Source organism: Cyanistes caeruleus, chromosome 27 (genome assembly GCF_971803275.1).
Source record: "Cyanistes caeruleus chromosome 27, bCyaCae1.hap1.1, whole genome shotgun sequence".
Classification (NCBI taxonomy): Eukaryota; Metazoa; Chordata; class Aves; order Passeriformes; family Paridae; genus Cyanistes; species Cyanistes caeruleus.
The window spans coordinates 1,244,501-1,264,623 of record NC_141727.1 but is presented as its reverse complement, the minus strand read 5'-3'; the positions used below and the strand labels follow the sequence as shown (position 1 = coordinate 1,264,623).

The 20,123-nt window shown below is 47.5% G+C and overlaps 1 protein-coding gene across 4 annotated transcripts in view; it reads right to left on the bottom strand.

Annotated features, from left to right (window-relative positions):
* Positions 1 to 646: 646 nt before the first annotated feature.
* The window catches only part of MAP3K14 (mitogen-activated protein kinase kinase kinase 14), a 28,437-nt gene continuing 8,960 nt past the window's right edge, over positions 647 to 20,123 (bottom strand). For 2 of the 4 annotated variants that reach the window (XM_023942646.2, XM_023942647.2), the window contains exons 3-16: positions 19,779 to 19,848; positions 17,402 to 17,612; positions 16,691 to 17,287; positions 15,512 to 15,649; positions 13,265 to 13,394; positions 12,451 to 12,582; positions 11,929 to 12,033; positions 9,736 to 9,899; positions 9,228 to 9,378; positions 8,306 to 8,656; positions 6,996 to 7,102; positions 5,584 to 5,728; positions 4,943 to 5,043; positions 647 to 3,852 (exon numbers count right to left, since the gene is read on the bottom strand). In XM_023942646.2, coding sequence (XP_023798414.2) covers positions 3,688 to 3,852; positions 4,943 to 5,043; positions 5,584 to 5,728; positions 6,996 to 7,102; positions 8,306 to 8,656; positions 9,228 to 9,378; positions 9,736 to 9,899; positions 11,929 to 12,033; positions 12,451 to 12,582; positions 13,265 to 13,394; positions 15,512 to 15,649; positions 16,691 to 17,287; positions 17,402 to 17,612; positions 19,779 to 19,848 — 2,567 coding nt within the window. In that variant the 3' untranslated portion in view covers positions 647 to 3,687. The remainder of the gene's footprint in view (positions 3,853 to 4,942; positions 5,044 to 5,583; positions 5,729 to 6,995; positions 7,103 to 8,305; positions 8,657 to 9,227; positions 9,379 to 9,735; positions 9,900 to 11,928; positions 12,034 to 12,450; positions 12,583 to 13,264; positions 13,395 to 15,511; positions 15,650 to 16,690; positions 17,288 to 17,401; positions 17,613 to 19,778; positions 19,849 to 20,123) is intronic. The other 2 variants (XM_023942648.2, XM_086864754.1) reach the window with 1 other exon arrangement.

The following is a 20,123-nucleotide window of genomic DNA, read 5'->3' as shown; positions in this document are numbered from 1 at the left end:
TGACAGAACAAAAAATGTGTTTCAGGATAACTGTCCTCACTCGTCAGCCTGGCCACAGCCCCCTGGGCTCATTCACCAGAAGGATTCAGCTTTGTGCAGCAGCAGCAGAGGGGCTGCAGCACTGGGAGGTGTGGGGGGATCCCCAGAGCTCCACCTGCACCTCCCAAGGTAACACTGAGCAGCTCCCAGTGCAGCAAATCCCCTACAACGGGACAGAGGGAGGATGGGACTCTGCTTGGAAGGAGAGAGATGCCAGGATAAAAAAGCCTGGGCTCAGAGCCATCAAAGTTAGTGCTGCCTCTTCAGCCCAAGAAATCACAGAGCCCCAGAATATCCTGTGCTAGAAGGGACCCTCAAGGATCACCCAGTCAGCTCCTGCTCTGCACAGACACTTCAGCAATCCCACCCTGTGCATCCCTGGGCACGGTGTCCAAATGCTCCTGGAGCTCTGGCAGCCTGGGGGTGGGACCAGGGGAGCCTGGGCAGTGCCCAATCCCCCTTCCTGACTGCTCCTGCATCCCTCAAATTATTATATAGCAGAGTTTAATCAGAGCAGGCTCCTCTTCCTGGAAAATGTCTCATTCAGCATCACCATCTTGTTCTCTAGGACAACACATCAAACCACCAGCGATGACAACAAACAAAATTTATTTTTTTTTTTAGCTTTATTTTTTTTTTCCCTGTGAAAATGCAGGTCAAAAACATTAACTTCAAGAAATCACAGTTTTATAAAGTGTCATTCATTCCATACAAGCTCCTCGTTCCAGCACCTTCCCCCACTGCCCATCCCAAAGAGATCCTCAGCTTCACCTCACCTCACCAGCAGTGATTTTTCCAGACTTCCTGAACAGGAGCTGCACGACAAGAGCCATCTGTGTTTATCACTCCTACTTGTCCTCCCCACCCTGAGCTGGGGTTCTGTCCTAAACACTCGTTATGAAACCTGACAGTTCCAGCCAAATTTGAACGAGGATAATGCAAATCGTCCCCGACTTCCTGCTGTCAGTATTGCCTTCATCTGGAAGCTGGGTTGTTTGTGCCTGTCACAGCAAAGTGACAAGCAGAGGGAAGAGGAAACTGTCCTGGCAGCAGGAGAAAGCCAGGGAGAGCTCAGGCTGGCTGGCAGCTCAGCCTGGAGATCATCCCAGAGGAGAACCCCAGCTCAGGGACTGGGAAGGCACCAGTGGTTTGTGTGGCTGCCAGGTGTCTGTCCCCAGGCAGGGACTGTGCCACCACATCCCACCCTGAGAGCAGTGACACGGCCAAGCTTTGTGTGCTGGGAACCTGCAGCCTCACTTGGGCACTTGTGGTGGCAGCAAAACAGGACTAAAGGCTTTGGACAAAACAAAGAGGGTGAATCCTGGCTAATGCTGCTGTGAGGGTATTGGGGAACACGGACACCTCCTTGGGCCATGGGGAGCATGGACATCTCCATGGACCAGGGGAGCACAAACATCTCCATGGGCCCAGGGGAGCACAAACATCTCCATGGGCCCAGGGGAGCACAAACATCTCCATGGGCCCAGGGGAGCATGGACACCTCCATGGGCACTGTGAGGACATCCTGGGCCCCAGGAGGGTTCGCTGCTCTTGTGCAGGTGGCCTGAGTTCAGGTTAATGCTGCAGATGCAGAGCCCAGGAGTTCTGCAGCCAGTCCCGCTGCTCCCTCCCTCCCTGCTGCTCCAGAGCTCAATCCTAATGCCTAGGCATGGAACCAGGACATGGGAGCAGCCCCCAGGTGCACAAGGGGCAGCCTTTGGGATGGAAGCCACGATGCTTTGGGACTGACACATCACCACACACACACAGAAACAACCAACAGTTCTCCTCCTGCCCCCTCAGAGAAAGCTCAGGAAAGGAGCCAGGCATGCACTGTGCTTGGGAGCTTCTGGGACCCCTGGAAGAGGCACTTTGATCCCTCCTGCTCCAGAGCTTAAACTCTTATTAGTTTATGGCATCTGAAAAAAGAAATCGAGCCAACCTCCCCCTTTCCCCGTTCCCTCCTGGAAGACATGTGCATAATGTGTTAATTATTTACTAAAAAGACTCTGAATGTGGCATTGAAGATATAATTAGGTGCCTATTTTGGACAATGTATTAAGTGCTTTAGAACAAAAAGTGCTATAAAAACTATACCCAGAGTGGTGACAGGTTTCATTTTTCTTCATGAGTTCCACTTTCTTATTACATCACAACTTGAATTTTCTGATCTGGGATGTCACTGTCTGGTGGAGCAAAACCAGCCCATGTTCTGGGAGACCAAAGGGAAAGAGCATCCATTGTTTAAGGAGTGCTGGTTCTCAAAAAGGGAGGCTCAGAGTTCAGCTTTTCCCAGCTATTTTCTAAGTGAGTTCTTGGGAACACTGCCAGAATCGCTGCCCCGTTGAGTCTCCCAGACCAACACGGATCTGGCAGAGCCCACCCTGGCCTTTGGGAGCTGTTTCTCTGCCCAGGCTGGATGCAGAGCCTCTGCTCAGAGGCAGCCACAGAGCTCTGGGAGAGCACAGCCACAGGGAGGGACTGTGATTTCCAGGTGTGCCAGGCCTTGGAGCAGCCCTGAACAAACACACTCGGAGCTCACACCTCCCTCGGGATCCGTTCTGGGATGGAGAAGAGTGAACGGCACCCGCCCACCTGAACTTGACCTGTGAGGTTTCAGTATTCACAAACATTCACATATCAGTAAAAAAAAACAGTTCAAAGCTTAAGGCATTCCAGGCCCAGCTGCCCATCCCACTCAGTGATCCCAGTCTGAAGTGAGGGGAGGAGTGGGAAGCCTTGTGAGGCCAGGCTGAGCTCACAGAACTGGGGCACTGGGCTGAGCTCACAGAACTGGGGAGCTGGGAGGGAGATTTTTATAAACTCTGCAATAAAATTCAGCCCTGTCACAACTGACAGAGTTGATGTCCCTTACTCCATCAAGGATGGGACAGTGCACCTGAAGTCCCACATCAGAGATGGGAACAGGATGGAAGAACAACCCCTCCACCCTCCCACCAAGGAATTCTGTACCCTCCTCCTGCCCTGCCTGCCAGGGACACCAGAGAGAGCACCAGCTCCTCTGAGACCTGCAGGTGGGAGCTGCAAGCAAAGCTCTTTCTGGGAACAGAGTTCTTTTCTGATTCAAGAAGGAAGCGACTGCGGGGAAGGGTGGGAGGTGAAACCAAGAACCAGCCAGTGGCTGCTGTCGATCCTCCCCATGCAAAAGGCTTGAGGTGGAGATGATGCTCCCCAGAGCCTACAGAAATGTTTTTATCTCTAGCTGGAAGGAAGTTAGCCATCTCCCCTCAGCACAACCAGCCCCAGCTGCACTGAGGGCACCCAACCTCCTCCTCTGGGCAAGCCCAGCAACGACCGACCTCACCTGAGAGCAAGAGCAATCCCCCTGCTCTCCTGAAAAGCACAACCTCCTTCCTCTGAAAAGTGAGGAATTTCCACCTACCATTCTCAAGCTCTAACACACCCAAACCAAGAAATTCCCACTGTCCTGGGGAATGTCTAAGCTCAGGACATGTCTTGGAAGTGCATCAGAACAGCCAACGGAAGTGAAGCCCGAGGGCAGTGAGCTGTGATCCTGCTGCAGCACAAACATCAGCCACTGCACTTGGTGCTCCATGGCAGGGGAGGTCAGAAGCTTTTGCAATTCCTTCTTTGCACAAGGTGTAAACCTCCAAAGCAGGCAGGGTTTCAGGGCCTGTTCTCCAGCTGGCCGTGCTTGACGCGCCAGGCCCAGCTGACGCTGCAGTCGGGGGCCAGGGTGCACTGCAGCTCGATGCCAGAGTCGGGCACCTCCATGTCATAGCGCACAGGCTGCCCCTCCTTGGTCACCAGGCTGAAGGCAGGCACAGGGATCTGTGGGGCACAACACACAGAGCTCAGGGACACTTCCAGTCTCCTCCAGGACATCACACCCATCCATCACATGCAGCTTCCCAAGACAAGAACAGCTCCCAGGGAGGGCTTCGTGCTTGGCAGGAACATCCTGAACTCCTCTCATAAGGGAATCCTCAGAACTGGACTGGGCAGTGCCCACCCTGCTGCCAAAGTGCCTCCCTGAGCTCTGGGCCATGGCTGGGGGTCCTGAGCTGCCCATGTTTGGGCACCTGAGCTCCTCTCAGGTATTTTGCTTTGTGATGTTCATCTGAACAGAGTCTAGAGAGAACCAGCACCACTGGAACATTTTCTGGGCTGGTGCAACATCTTTTAGAGACAATCCCATTTTACACTCAGATGAGTCACAGTCCCACAGACACTCCAGAGATGCTTTCAGGAACAGCCAAGGCAGCCCACAGTGAGGTTCACAGGAGTGTGCCAACATCTCCAACAGAACAAATTGGAAGCACCCCAGCCAAACACAGCTCATTTCCCTGAGCTGATGCTACTGCTCATGATGAAAATCCTATATAATGATTCTTTAGGGAGAGGGGAAAGAGCTTATAATTGAGAAGGATTTTTGAGGCTGCAGCACAGGTGTTTTCTAAGGTATAGATCCCTGTGGTCACTCTGACAATTGGCACTGGCTTACAATTCAGGTTTGGTACTAGGTTTAGGCTGGATATTAGGGAAAATTTCTTCACTGCAAGAGTGGACAAGCATTGGAACAGGCTGCCCAGGGCAGTGGTGGAAGCACCATCCCTGAAAAGGTTCAAAAAATGAGTGGATGTGGCATTTGGAAATATGGTTTAGTGGGCCTTGTGGGGTTTACTGCAAGGCTGGACTTGATGATCTTGGAGGTCTTTTCCAACCTTAATGACTGTGTGATTCAGAAAACATACTGTGGTACCACACTCACAACAACAGCAGCATTGAGGTTCTGGTTCTAAAGGTGCCCTAAGGATCCCTGAACCATTCCTGGGTCTCTCTGGAATTCAGGGGTTATGAGGCTGTGGTAGGGAAGAAACCATTCCTCAAATGATGCACTGAACTCCAGTCTGTGTCTCACCTGGCTGCTTATCCCTGTGGCAATGTCTCCCACCTTTGTCCTGTGGAAATCTCTGATGTGCAAATTTTCTCCACTTAGCAACTGGATCTGGATTTTCACTCCTGGAATACACAAGAGATTATTTAACTTCTGCTGAGCCACAAGGACCTCACAGTCCGCAGCAAAACTGACTGACAAGGCACACACATGGGGAAAAACTCATTTTTGTCATTAAGGATTTAATTATGTAGGTCTTTTGCTGAGCATGGAGCTAGCTGCAGACAGGATGACTCACAGAGCAGAGCTGCATTTAGCAAGGAAGCAGCTGAAGTGATATATTAATTTGCACAATATGCCCTCAAAATTCTGGGTAGATGTTTGTGGTTATAAAACAGTCCTTGCACACAGAAGCTGCATGAGGCAGGGTACACAGGCTCTGTGTGTTCAGAAACTTCCCTGGATTTTGTTGTACAGACCCAGTGCCTTCCACCCATCTGTGACTGGGACAGACTGGGCTTCCACACAGCCCATCTTTAGAGGGGGTCTGTGCTGGCACAGCAACTGAAGGACAAAAGGAGCTGAAAGCATCCCTATCCTGCCTGTCTAGATAGTGAGAAAGTGATTCCTGGCCATTTATCCCAGCTATGGAAATGCAGACCCACCGTTGAAGTAGCTGGGAGTGTCTGTGTGCCGGCTGCGGCTCAGCAGGTTGTTCCAGCTGCAGCTCTGCCCGTCTGCCTGGCTGTTCCAGGAATGGATCCCAGAGCTCATGGTGTCCCTCAAACTGTGAGAAGCCTTCATGGAGTTCTGCAGGAGTAAGCACAGGTTTGTCTAAGCCTCCAAAAGAAAATGAGCTGGCAGGAGATGAGCATTAAAATAAGGTCAGGAGGAAAAAATCCAGAGGGGTTTAAGGCTGGGCTTTACTCAACATTTATGTGCCATCTGGGAAAGGGAATGGATAGCAGTGCAACAGTCATTATCAGATATTCTCAATAGTTAAATCAATAATGAGCTGAAAAGTTGGATGACAAAAGAGGGGTTGTACTGACTGGCAGGATAATTAAGCATCAGTTCAAATATTTGTCACTTTCTGACATTAGAAACGCACAGGAGAAACAATTAACTGTACAAAAACAACCATAGACCCTGAGCTGCCTCCCTGTGGGGAAGGGTCTGTATTGTCCCAGTCAATTTGACATCAGCACAGTGGTCTGAACCAGTCAAAAATCAAGTTAAAGGTATGGGGTAGGTGTTAGTGGGAAAAACCAAGCAGAGTCAGATCCCACACTGCACACTGCGTGTGTCAAGAGCTGAGCTGTGCAGAACTCCCTCAGTCCTCCTCAAAAAGCACTGGAAGACTGAGAAGAGAGACAAAAATAGGACACAAAGCTGCTCCAAATCAGAACTGACTCCTGCAGATGCCAGGATGCACAAATTTGGGTCTCAGTGTCTTTGAAAACTGTGATTGAAGGGCTTTTGTCCTTCCCTGGTCCAACAAGGCTTATTCAGTGTTCCTCACTGATATTCCTTACCTTAGGAATACCAGAGAGAGCAAACCATTCTAAATAGGTATTTAAATAACTAGGACTATGTATTCATTAGTATCAATGGGTTAAAATAAGTTAATGGAGAATAGATCCATAGGCTGGGAATATCCAAGATTTGGGTTTGTTTTCCTGTCCTACTCTCCTGGTCTTTCCCTAAATCTCCCACTGGTGGTCATGACGAGGAAGAAGACCCTGCACAGCTGCTTGGTGCAGTTCCTACTTCCATCACTGCTTCCCCAGCTCCCTTCTCCTGCAGACAGGGTTGAGGCTGCTGAGATTTCTGTATCCATACACTTGAAACTTCTGGGGAGAACAGAGCACAGCAGAGCCTCGGGAGGAAAGGATCCACACTGGACAGGGAACCAAAGCACAGCTACAACCCTCAGCACCCCACTGGGCATGAGGAAAGCATTTGCTCCCCAGCAAATTTGGTGTCAGAAAGCAGCAGCAAAAGTGAGGAATTCCAGATTTCCATTGGTCACAGCTTCCCCAAGGCCAGTCAGCCACCCCCATCCATCCCCACTCACCTTCTCACTGGCATCTGACACAAAGGGGCTGTCGATGCTGAGGCATGAAAGCATTTGCTCTTGCTCTTCCAGAGAGTAAGGCTGGGAAAGGCTGTTCAGAAACAGTTCTGCAGCAAAAGGAAGAGAAGGGAGACATTTCCAGTGTTTCCTTTCATGCCTCCCTGTTCTAATCACAGCTCTGCAATTAATATCCAAAGCTTCTTCAGCAGTATTAATGAACATTCGTATTGGTGCAGCAGAACCCAACACACAACTCTGCCTTGCAGAGGCCACAGCCAGCACTGTGACACAGGGAAACTGAGCCAAGAGGAGATGATTGTGCAACAACATGCAAAACAGCATCCAAATTTACCAGTTCTTGCCCATTATGTCTCCTGTGAGATGTCACTTTAGATCCATCCACATTATCAAGGGAAGGTCAAACTCATGTACTCAGCTCTCACAAGTATCTGGAGGTTTGTACTCCCTTATCTGGATACAAGTACTTAAAAATACTGCAAATATTGCTGATAATATCCAGATATCCCATACATAACCAGCTCTTACAATGCTGCTGGAACCCAAAGCCATTTGAGAAAGAAGCTGCCCATCAGCAACCCATAAAACTCCTCATTCCTCAGTTTCCTGACACAGTTACAATTCAAATCACTTTCTTCCTAACTAGAAGCTTTCAATTCATTCAAAAAGACTTGAAAATATAGGAGAAAAAAAAGGTGAAATGTAGAGTTATACTGGGGTAATGGAACTGGACAAATCACTGATTTCCACACTGAATTTACTGCTGGCTTTCAAAATCTGGATTGTTGTTGTAACCAAATTCCTTGGTTGATGGCTGTAGGAAAAACAGTTGCAGGCTGATTTTAACTGCACTGCTTTGCTTGACATCTGGCATTCTCTTATTTTATCCTGGCTTACCTTAATTTAAAAAAAAATAAAATATGTTTGAGCCTAAAATTCCAGATGAAGTTGGAATTCTGACACTGTTTACACAGTGCCAAGAAGCACAAGTCTTAAACAGGCTGTTTTCTAAGAGGTTCCTGCACCTCTCTCAGAAGGTTCCTCCCTGTTCAGGGGGAAGGAAATTCTGTTCACTGCCTTTGTGGCACATTTAATTGGTTAAGAACTATTAGTTTTGGTAGTCTGAAGAAAGGTTGAGCAATTTGTGTAACAAGAAAGGAACTATGAGCAAAATGACATCCAAGCTGAAAACCCAAAAATAACTGTCAACAAGCCAACAGAAAGCAGCTGTATTTTTATCCTGCTCTCAAGTAAAAAAAAAAGCTGAATTCCTCCCCCAGCCCAGTGCTCACCAATTTCCAGCTGCTGAAGTTCTTGCTCTGAAATGGTTGTGGCTCTTTCCATGTGGCTGCAGCTCTTCAGGGGCAGAGGAGTCGAGGAGAGAGGTGGGGGGTCCCAGGTCTCAGGTAACTCCTTGCCCTCATTCCAGTGGCTTCCCTCAACCTCCTCTGCTTGCTCCAGAGATGGAGGTGGTGGGACTGGGCTGGCACAGGAAACTTTGACTGACAGTTTTGGGTCAGAACCAGTCTCAGAAACTGGGCTCACTGTAGGGGACAGGGATGTCTGTGCACTGTTTTCTTTGTTCAAAGATAAATGTCTGGGCTCTCTGTATTCACCTTTCCAGGGGCTTCTCACACCTCCCACTACAAAAAACAAAAAGGATACAAACATTACCAAATAAAGCAATAAAAGAGGGAAAAGTTTTCCTTTGCTGTAGGGATTTTTGAAGTGTATTTGCTGTAAAATGCCCAGCTTCTTCAAAAGATAAAATCAGATCACCTCCACAAATTCTTGCTGTATTACAGAACCACTCAGAAGGATTAAGTTGAAATAAATTAGTGAGGGTGTCAGGGGCAAGACTGAACCACAAGCATGAGTTACAGCTAAGGATGTAATAAACCTCTGCTTGCAGTTGTGCTGCACACCAGGCTCTCCAGGACAGGAGCCCAGGCACAGCACCTGAACAAAGCCACAGAGAGCTCACCTCCTTCAGCAGAGAAGAGCATGTGACAGCACACAGGAAATCAGCATTTATTTGGGTGACAAACACTCGGCTGCAGGCAAAAGCCATCAACCCAAAATATGCATCAATACTGTGCAAATGACATACTGGACAATAAAACAGACTGGTGCTTCCCAAAAGAACAGCACCAGCAACTCTCCCAGTGGGAATATGAAGGTTCAGCTACATCAGTTACATCAGGACATTGCTACCTTCCTCGAGTGCCACACAGGTCTTAGTTTTGAGCTCTGATGCAGATGCCCTGTGCAGAGGCTCCTTCTCCAGCCCCAGCTTAATAATCTCAGCAGTGAGAGGGTTGCAGGAAGGTGGAATTTCCCTCAGAGGAGGCGGCTCTTTAGCGATCTGTGTAACAAACAGGAAGTGAAAGAGGTTAGACCAGAGAGGCTTAATTTGATTTCAGGAAGGTTCTTCCCACCCCAACAGCATTTCCAACTGAAATGAAAGCATTAAGTGAGACCTGAACAGTAATTTTATTACAGCTGAATGGCTCAAAAGTCACCCCCAAGTCATGAGCAGGGTATGGAAGAACAGTCCAAGCAGAGCAGGCATGGAGAATGTTCAGCTCCCAAAGCAAGGCTGGCATCCTGTCAGATACCCAGCTGGCTCCCAGCCATCCACCCGAGGCAAGTGCTCTCTGGCCAGCATAACAAGCTCTGGCAGCTCACCTGCCTGGTGCTGCAGAGAGGCTGGGTCACTCACCTTCAGGCACAGAGGGTGGTTGTAGTACTGGGTCCAGGGGTGGCAGCCGTTGAGCATGTGCAGCATCATACAGCAGCTGCTCCACACATCCACCTTGGAGTCACAGCGCTTCCCCATCACCACCTCCGGGGCCATGTGGGTCTCTGTGCCAGGCACGTAGTTCCCTAAAACCACCCAGGAGAAAACTCACTGCATGCAGGCAAGAAAACAGCTCCAGTGCCACTGCTAGGAGGCCTAAGGCAGAATCCCTCTCTTTTCTGCTGAAGAGACATGTCAATGTCATGGTGGCAGCTAGCCTATAGCTGCCAAATAAATTTGGCTATACTGGACTCCTAAGGAGGTGTGAGGTGGATGCACACCCCCAACTCAGAAGTCTTGGGTGCTCCCATGTTGTCATGTTTTTCAATAAATTCACAACATAACCTAGCAAGCTGACACCTTGTTGGAATCAGATTGATAATGGTGGGACAGTCTGCCCATCAACCTACTCAAAATCCAAAACTCAAATATCTGGAAGACATCAGTGATAGAAACGTGTGTTTTTAATTGAAATAGTTTTGAGTGGAATTGTTTATTGTTTATAGTGTTAAGTTGTAACATTGTAGCTTCTGAACAGTTAACCTGTGACATGCTAGCCTGAAGGACTGTGACATGGGTGGTTTTCCCTAACAGCTCCTAGATGTGAATGCTGCAGTTCCAGTGATACATGGAGCACACTGCTGGCTGGAGGAGCTAGGTTTGTCAAATTGAGTGGAAAGCCTCATTCAAATTAAAATCATGCTATTTTTGTTGTACTATCTGCAAGGCACCTGCAGAAGATAACAAAGAACACTTGGAAATTTTTGTTTAAATATAACAGAAAGGGTGAATTGTCACAGTGGCAGCTAGACTGTAGCTGCCAAATAATTTGGCCATATTGGACCCCCAAACTCAACCAGCCTAGAAGTAAAACAAGCTCCCAGATGGGGCAGGGATGGATCAAACCCAAGCAGGGACCTCAGCTAATCATGTTCAATCCAGAAAGCAGACACAGCACAGGTCAAGAGCTGGGTGGTGCTAAAACCTTGACCAATGAGTTGTCCAGACCTGCGAGGTTTGCACTCACTATATGAGAAGGTTCAGAACAATAAAAGAGGCTGTTGTTTTATTAAACAGTTCAATCTCTGAGAGTTTGTGTTGTTCCTGTCTCCAACCAATGACCCTGTGTAATATGTCAGCTTCACTGAGTGGTTTGGGTGGGAAGGGACATTAAAGCCCATCCAGTACCAAGCCCTGCCACGGACAGGGACACCTTCCACTGTCACAGGCTGCTCCAAGCCTCACCGAACCTGGCCTTGGACACTTCCAGGGACCCAGGGGCAGCCACAGCCTCTCTGGACAGCCTAGGCCAGGGCCTCCCCACCCTCACAGGGAAGAACTTCCCAGTATCCCATCTGACCCTGCCCCCTGGCAGTGGGAAGCCATTTCCCCTTGCCCTGTCCTTCCTGGCAATTGTCCCAAGTCCCTTTCCAGCTCTCTTGGAACCCCTTTAGGCACTGGAAGGGGCTTTGAGATCTGCTCTGAGCCTTCTCTTCCCCAGGCTGAACAATCTGAGCTCTCCCAGCTTTTCTCCATAGTGGAGGGACTCCACCCTAACCCAAAAAGCAGCATTGTGTGTTTTTAGAAGCTCTCAGACCCATCCCTTATACACAGAACAGGGATTAAACTTCCCTTCCAAGCAAATCTGGGAGGCAAAACATGAGCCTGACTTTAGAAAACATACCCTTGTCTTTCAACAACTGCATGAAGAAGCACAGTTAAGTTTAATTGTCAAAAAAAAGGAATTTTGCCTTAGTGGAGGTCAGGACTCTTCCTCACTATTTAGTGACATTACCTGACAAGTCAGAGTAGGATTTTAAAGTTCCAATGTGGTTTCTTGCAGGAACAAAACACTGGATGCAGCATGCTGACATAATCTTACAAAAACCCTTCTAGCCTGGGAGATAAGGACCATGTCCTCCCAAATTTCATTTCATTTTGGCTGTCAGTGGGATGCCTCACAGTAATACCAATTACAATGACAATGAACGAGACACCCTGAGCAATGCTCAGCCTGGAAAACGCAGCTGCTTGCAAATCAGCCACATGTAAATGTTCACAAGAAAGAATGAGTCAGAAGGGCAATTCTTCAGAAGAGCAGCAGCAAAGCCTCACCTGTGACCAAGCACTTTCCCAGCCCGTCTGGGTGCAGGTGAGCAGAGTGGCCAAAGTCACACAGGAGGGCCCTGCTCCCATCGTCCGACAGCAGCACGTTCTCCGCTGCCAACGAGAAGGGTTCCGTTAGTCTCCTCTGGATTAGGAGATGGGAAAAACAGTCAAAAGCACACAGAATGACAGTTTTTTAAGCCCAAGGGATTTATTTCTCCTGTCAATGGCTTAAGCAAGTACAGAGCTATCATTATCTCTTACAAACTACCAATTACCCTGGAGATTCTTTGTAGCCCAGTGGTGGGGCAGCCTGGGCAAGCAGCCTGGCAGACCCATGGGGTGATAAGAAGAGGTGACAAATATGATATTCCCAGCAGTCTAGAACCAGGGGAAACTATTTCAAACATAGAACTGAAAATCTAGTAAGTAGATCCCGTAACTTTAGTAAGTAATCCCTTAATTTAATGTCCAAGAAGTTTGCCTCTGCTAAGCAAAGGGAGGAACAAAGTACTTCAAACACCTTCTTACCTTTGACATCTCCATGGAGAATGTTTTGAGCATGAAGATACTCCAGACCCTCTAACACCTGGCCCAGGTAGCTGAGGGCTCTGTCCTCTGGCAGGCAGCCACTCTGTTTAATGAGCTGCCCTAATGAGCCACCTAGAAAGGAATCCAGGGAGTCCACATTAGCTTATCTTTAAATTCTCCCCAGCATCATTAACATTCTGTTGTTTCCATTGAAAAAAAATAGATTTTCCAGGTCTGACAGCACTTATCTTCCACACATGGCTCTGTTCCTTTTGTTTATTCCCAGAGCTTTTGCTGCTCAGAAAAACAGGCCTTGTTAATATGTTTTTTTGTTCAGTGTCATTTTAATAGTTGCTTTGGAGCAAAAGCAACTGCTCTGTGAATCAGAGAACAGTTCTAGGTGTTACTGGGTCTGCATTTCTAGGTGTTACTGACCACCAGCTCTTTCTTCACAGCCTGTTTTCCATGGTTCTGGGCAGAAAAAGAGCTCCAAGCAATGCAATCATCTAGGTCTGCTTAGACAACAAGTATCCCCTTTTCCAGGGCAAGTGCTCCACTGAAGTCCTGCAAATCAACAGGAAGCACAAGCCAGCCCCAGCTGTGTTTTACTGTGAAAAAGAGACACCTTGAACTGGAGTGAGGCAGGACTGGGAATTATTTCCCCCACAGCGAGCCCATTGCAGGGATTACACACACCAGGAATATTCTGGATGCATTGAGGAACCAACAGATTCATATTGGGGGAGGAGGAAGAAGAGGTCAATGTGCACTGGACAGTGTCAGTGGTGTTTCCATGGTGCTGTCCCCTGCTCACCCTCCATCAGCTTCATGAAGATGGTGACCCAGGGGCCCTCCTTGACGGCGCCGTACAGGGGCACCACACTGGGGCTCGTCACGGCCGCGCACGTCGTCAGCTCCTCGGCACGGAAGTGTTCCACCTGCACCTATGGAAACAGAAAGGCACTGAGCAAATCCTGGGATGGATCCTCACAGAACCATCTCTCTCTGGTGGCTGTGTGACAGCAGAGGCACAAGATGGGTTCATTGGGTTTTATGGTCTTAGAGGTCTTTTCCAAACTTAATTATGTGACCCTCCCTAACAGAACTCAGGGAGTGCAAGAAGTGAGAACACTTGGGATGATAAACCCTCAGTGTCTAAGGGAAGTGAAAATTCATCACAAGAGATCACTGCCAGCTTGCAGTAACTCCAGATTACAGTTGAGGATAGGTACTCTTCAGAAGGAAGGTAATTTCTGTCTCAGTAAAAAAGATCATTTGGACAACTGAACATTCTGCTTTTATGAAAGAGAGGGAAAAAAAAAAAATCCCTGGGGATGGTGCACAACTTGGCAAAAATTCAACTCCCCCAAACAGGAGGGAATATAAAATATGTCCACAAGCAGTGATCTACATGATCACCTTGTTAGGTGGTGCTCATCCTGTAAATGGTTAAAGAAAAACTTTATTCACTAAGTTCAGCCAAAGTAAATAAAACAAGAATTTGCTGAAGTCCAGAAGGAAAACATGAGTCATGAAGATTCTGGTGGGAAAAAGATGCATCATGTTTCTTCTCTGTCAGCAATCTGGCTATAGCTGGTTTTCTTTCATCTCAAGAATTTGGAGAACAGGTGCTTCCAGCACCAAGTCTGGTGAAAGAAGGTGAGGTAGTGCCCTCCTGTCACAGGGAGGCAAACAGGAACTGGAGACAGTTCCTCATGGAAAATTAAATAGAGCAGAGAAAATGTCCAATTTGCATGTTAGAACTCGCTGCTTTCAGAGTGTGATCCAAGAAAATGCATTTCTGATATAATGAAGCATCATTTATCCTTCAGTAATTAGGGGGGAAAATGACATTTTGAAAGACTTCAGCTTCTCCTACTTTCATGTTTCCCTTTTCAGCACAACCACCCTCCTTCCTGAAAATACACCCCACAAGGAACAGCTATTTCTCCCAAGACTGTGGATTTGCCAAATGGATAATACATTTAAATAGCTACACACTGACAGGAAACAGGCTGGTCGTGTCAGCAAAATATTTCACACCTGAACTGTGAGGATGCAGAATAGGAATTAATTTTCTACATGTTTCTACAGCTGACAGCTGAATGGTTATGAAATGGTTAAATTAATACACACTCTAGCTTATCTTGCCACTTACATCTTACCACAGGGAACACAGCAAGCTGGGCCCAGTGTAAATGGAGGAAAATGAACATTTTAAACTGAAGAAGTTACAGTTCTTTTTGCACAAAATATTTTTGTACTCAAGGCAAACACTTCCCACATGAAATTTTCTAGTGAAGTAATGTGAGAAACATCAGTTCACAGGGGTGATGAAACTATTCAAGTGTAAGTTCAAATAAAATAATTTATATTTTCCTCATCTCCTTGCATTATCCCTCTGTCTGCATCTCTGAGACCCCCACAGCAGCCCCCAAATCAATGCCCTGATCCAAATTATATTCCACACACTTCCTACATCATGTGACAATGGCATATCCTGGAGTACAATAGATTATAGTGCCAACTCCTGGAAAAACACACATCCTTTGCTGCATCTGGAACAGCATCACCTCAGAACAATGTGCCAGCATTGCTGACACTGAGGAGATGAAAGCTCTGTTTTCAGAGCCTACTGACTGCCTCGGGTTTTTCCTACTTTATTCCTTTTTCAATGGGGAAATAAATACCTGCCGTGTAAGCATTTACACCAGACATGGTTTGAGATAAGAATAGTCAGATAACAGACAACCCACACGGCTGTTGCTCCCCTGCAGTCACTCACAATCATTCAGAAATCTCTACTCTTGCCTCAGCACCCAGGATCCCTTTCAGCACACTTTAAAGCCAAATGAGCTTATTTCTGGCTGCTGAGCTTGGCCCCTGTGCACATACAGGTCCTCCATCTGGCTCCTCTCTCTGCCAGTACCCTGAAGTTTTCCTTGGACACAACAGCAGCACTTCACCGTGACTGTACAACAAGGCCCTAAAGAGGACCTGGGAAAAGATTTCTCTCTGTGTGCTGTCTTGCCAGGACCCCCATTCTCTCACACAGAATTACCTTCTTGGCAGCACACTGAAATCCTGTCTGCTTGTCCTCTATCTTGTACACTTCCCCAAAAGAGCCAATGCCCAAGGAACCATGGCACTTTGTCCAGTGAACCTCTTCTCGGTACTCGTAATCCACTGGCTTCAACTTCTGCAAGTCCAAAGAGAAAAGATGAAGGAAGGAAAGAGACACTTAAATGTGGGGCTGCATGGACAGAGATCAACATTCTCAGAAGCAGCACAAGGACAGATACCACAGAACTCTCTAGAAATCCCAATCACAGCCCCATCTCTAGAAATCCCAGTACAAGATTACTTCTGCAACAGGCTTGAGATGAAACCAGACAGGATCAACCTACTTGATTTCTGTGGGCTCTGTTGGTCCTAAACAAGTGTACCCCAGAGTTGTAAAGAAAGGCTGCCAGGATTTGGATGGCTTTGGAGTTCTGTGTTCCTCCCTTCTCATGCAGGACCTAACTACAAAGCTGAATCCTACAAGTAACCCAGGCTGCTGTGACTAAATTCAGACACTGTGCTAAAGCTTTTCTGCAGTCAGTAGATGGAGACTCTGCCATAGGTGTCAGTGTGAACATGTTCAGGCAGGTAAGGGACACTTTGAACTCCACAGATCATACTGACAGGGTCACACTCACCCCAGGGAAGTCCTCCAAGAGTACTTTAAGGTGCTGAGAGAGAACTGAAGTGAATCACATCCCTAGGATACAAATTTCTGTGCCTGTGGGATGCTGGGGATGCTGCACAGGACACTGCAGGAGCTGCTGGTCCCAGCAGAGGCACAGACTGGTCTCCTGCACCTCCCCTTCTACCCAGCCCTGGTTTCTGTCACACTCCAGCTCATCCAGAGCCAATAAATATTGCAGCCTGGCTGAACAGACTGGGCTCTTCCCCAGCAAACAGAGGGCATGGCTGAAGACTGACTAAGCACAGAACCACTGCTCAGAGACAGGTGTGTGTGTCTGGTGACTGAGCACAGCACAGAGCCAGCACTCTGAGACAGGCAGGGCTTTAATTCCTGCAGAAAACAACTCTGCATTGTTATCTGGCAGCTTCAACCAGACCCAGAACCACTCAGAAATCGCAGTTCTAGAAGCAAGCACGTGGATGCAGATTATCCCTCTCCCAAAGCCCAGGAGAAACTGTGCCTCCCACACCCCAGTGTGCCTCAGATCACCTCGTTCAGCAGCACGCCTTCATTTTCACTCGCTTCATGGAATTGTTCCTTCAGCTCCAGCCCACCTCCTCTCCACGTCTTGGCCAGGCTGGCTAAATTTTGTGGTTCACCAAAACTCACGCTCCCCTTCAAGGCATCTACCAAATATTCTTCCACAGAAAGCTTGTCTGAACTGGTTTGCACGGACTGGTTGATGTATTTGGTGAAATTATATTCTAAGTTTAGGCCAGATAAGCGACTGTCTTGATAGTTGAGGTCACCATGGAAGTATGTGTCCAGAGCATTGTGCTTCATGGCATGGAGAGGATTGTCCACAAGTGGGAAATATGGGGGAAGGATGTTGTAGGGAAAAGGATGGAGAGTCTCAGGCTGGGGAACAGTGTCCCTCTGTTTCCAAACATGATTAAGGCATTGAATAGGGCTGATCAGCTTGTGCAGTTCAGTTTTGTATTGGCTCCTTGGGGAATGGAGTTTGCCCGTGGACAAAGGAGCATGAGCACACTTCTCAAAAGACAGTGGATCATAGCCCAAGTCTTTGTTAAATTCAGGAACCCAAAAACTGTTTCTGTAAAGAGTACTTTGGTGGGATTCATCCTCCTAGAAAACAAAACCGAACAGCTGAGCAGGAACCTCAGTATAGACACCAAAATTCACTCAGGAGCTGTTAGGAGCTTGCAGGGACAGTACAAAAGGATGGTTGAAGATTCTCACCTGGACAGGAATTGGAGTGCAGCTCTCCTGTTCTGGAGTTCTTGGACTTCTCCTGCCAGCAGCCACAGGTTGTCCTTTCAGCTTGGATCTTTTCTTGTGCCGTTTCTTCTTGGCCCTGCCCCGGTGCCTCCCTCGCCAGGTGGGCGCCATCCTGCCCTCCGTGGCATGGGCCACATTGTTGGGGATGTGATCGAGGCTGTCCGAGCGGCTGCTGGAAACCAGAACACAGCAGGGCTCTGAGATGGGACAGTGCAAGCACAGCTCAGGTGACACCTCTGACCCACAGAAAGAGAATTAGCAATTCTGCTAACTCAACAGAGAACTAAACCACAACTCCTTGCCTTCTAATAGGGATAAGTTCAAGGTCCAGGCAGAGCAGCACCTCTGGCATTGTATAAAATAAATGGTGGGGTGTGGGGGAAACAAAACATTAAAGTGTCCCAGTTTAAATTTAAATAAATTCTGGAACAACAAGACTGGAATGTACAGTCACAGAATGGTTTGGTTGGAAGGGACCTTAAAGTCCATCCACTGCCACCCCAGTCATGGCAGGGACACCTCCCACTGTCCCAGGTGACTCCCAGCCCCAATGTCCAGCCTGGCCTTGGGCACTGCCAGGGATCCAGGGGCAGCCCCAGCTGCTCTGGGCACCCTGTGCCAGGGCCTGCCCACCCTGCCAGGGAACAATTCCTGCCCAATATCCCATCCAGCCCTGCCCTCTGGCACTCCCTGTGTCCTGTCACTCCAGCTCCTTTGTCCATGTTCCTCTCTAGCTCTCTTTTATGTCTCTTTTTTGAATATAGCAAAGTAGCGGGAAAAGCACAGCATGTCTCCAGGCTGCTCTGAGACAGTTTGTGGTTGATTTCTAGTGAACACAGAGATGATGTATAAATGCAGCCTATTTTAAAAAAATATTAAAATTAATAAATGTGTTCATAATATCAGTGCCTGCTCTAATATGAAGAAAAAGAGCTTTGCACAGAGAAGAGAGATGACTAAGTGCACTTGAATAAAACAGCTTCAAAAAATCAAAATGTGCTGCCTTGTAAAGCTCAATACTACAACATGTTTTTTATGAATACACAACACTCCAGCTGGGGTCAGCACAAAGAGATGAACTCTCATGGGGGATATTTGCCTGCAGTTACTCAGAAGCAGAAAGAGATGGTCTCTAAGGTTCCTTTCAGCTCAAACCATTCTGTGATCCAATACCAGTCATAGCAGTTAGATTTTTCAAATTAAACTCTAAGAGAAAACAGGACTTTTGATCTTCAAATGAAGCAATTGTTCCATTGACTTGGAACAGCTCTGATACATTCCACTGCCTTTCCTGATCAGTGATGCAGGGCACAGCCACCATCTCCATCTTTTCCTGGTGTTTTAGTGCTAAAAGATGCCATAAGTAAAGTTCTGGCATCAAGGCATCAGCACACAGCCTGAACACACAGCTGGTGTGCATCCCAGAAAACCCCAGATCCCACATAAAACCCCTCAGAAATGGGTCACTTTGCACTTCTTCAGATGGTTCATGGGACCACATCATAAAGCCATTGGGCAGTGTCAAACCATACATCCCACAAAGTGTCTGAAGCTATCAGAAAACAGGCAGCACCTAATTCTGTACCCCAGTCACCCATTTCAGGGTGCTGGAGCTGCCTGACAAGGTTGCAGTGCATAAGAAAGTTCCAGTATGTGCCCCAACTGGAAGATATTCCTCATGAAGAACAAGAAGCTCACTCCCAGGTGACTCCAGAAAACCAGTTCCCAGGCCTCCACTTGTCCATCACAAGTGTCACTGTCCCTTTTACCACTTCCAGCTTCTCTGTGTTCACAACTTCTCTTGTTGATGCTGACATTAAGCAAAGGTTCTCTCATCCCCTTTTATCCTTCCAAGAAATTAAGCTGTTCCCTTTTCTGAAGACTCCTTCTAGCAGCAGCCCAGGTTTCACACAGCTTTTCAGCAGATGGTGTAACAGTTTCAAAAGCATCAACACAGTTCAGTTAAAAAAGACTGAAAATTTCTCCTTGGATCCTTCTACTTCAAGCCTATGAACCTTAAAAAAATCAGTCATTTCAAAACAAATTTGACTGTCAAGAAACAGAGGCAGAAGGCTACAAGGGCAGTAAATCTACAGACATTGACAATAAGACAATTCAAGGAGTTTCAAGTGGTTTGTGCCTAAACTTGTATTTTTTCCTGATAGGAAGATGTTTTGGGAAAGACACATTCTTACCAGGCCTCAGACTGAAGAGCTAATTCCAACAGGAGTGCTTTTGGAAAAATATTTTAAGTGCAGAGAGCCAGGGTGCTTTGGAACAAGGGCAAGTCAGCAGACACAACAGTGAAGAGGGGTGTTTGTATTAAGAGATGTCTCACCTGTAACGTTTACTGTGGGCAATAAAGGATCTCTCTGATAAAGTGGGGCTGAACTCCTGACTGTTTTCACCTGTGTGAAAAAAATCAGGATCATCACTTGTCTTAAATCAGGTAAAGTCTCTCCTAGTAACAACTGGACTTAAACAGCTCTGCCACTGTGCTAAATGAGTGATCCAGACAATCACTGCACAGTCATGTCACACCGCCCACACTACATTCTTCCTCCCCCACAATTAGGAGGCTCCCAGTATCTCCTGATCCCTCAGCTCTTTATGACAGCTTTACTTTGGTTTCCTCCTCTTTATCCCCTCTTTTTAACACCTTTCAGAAGTCAGCTAAGAACAG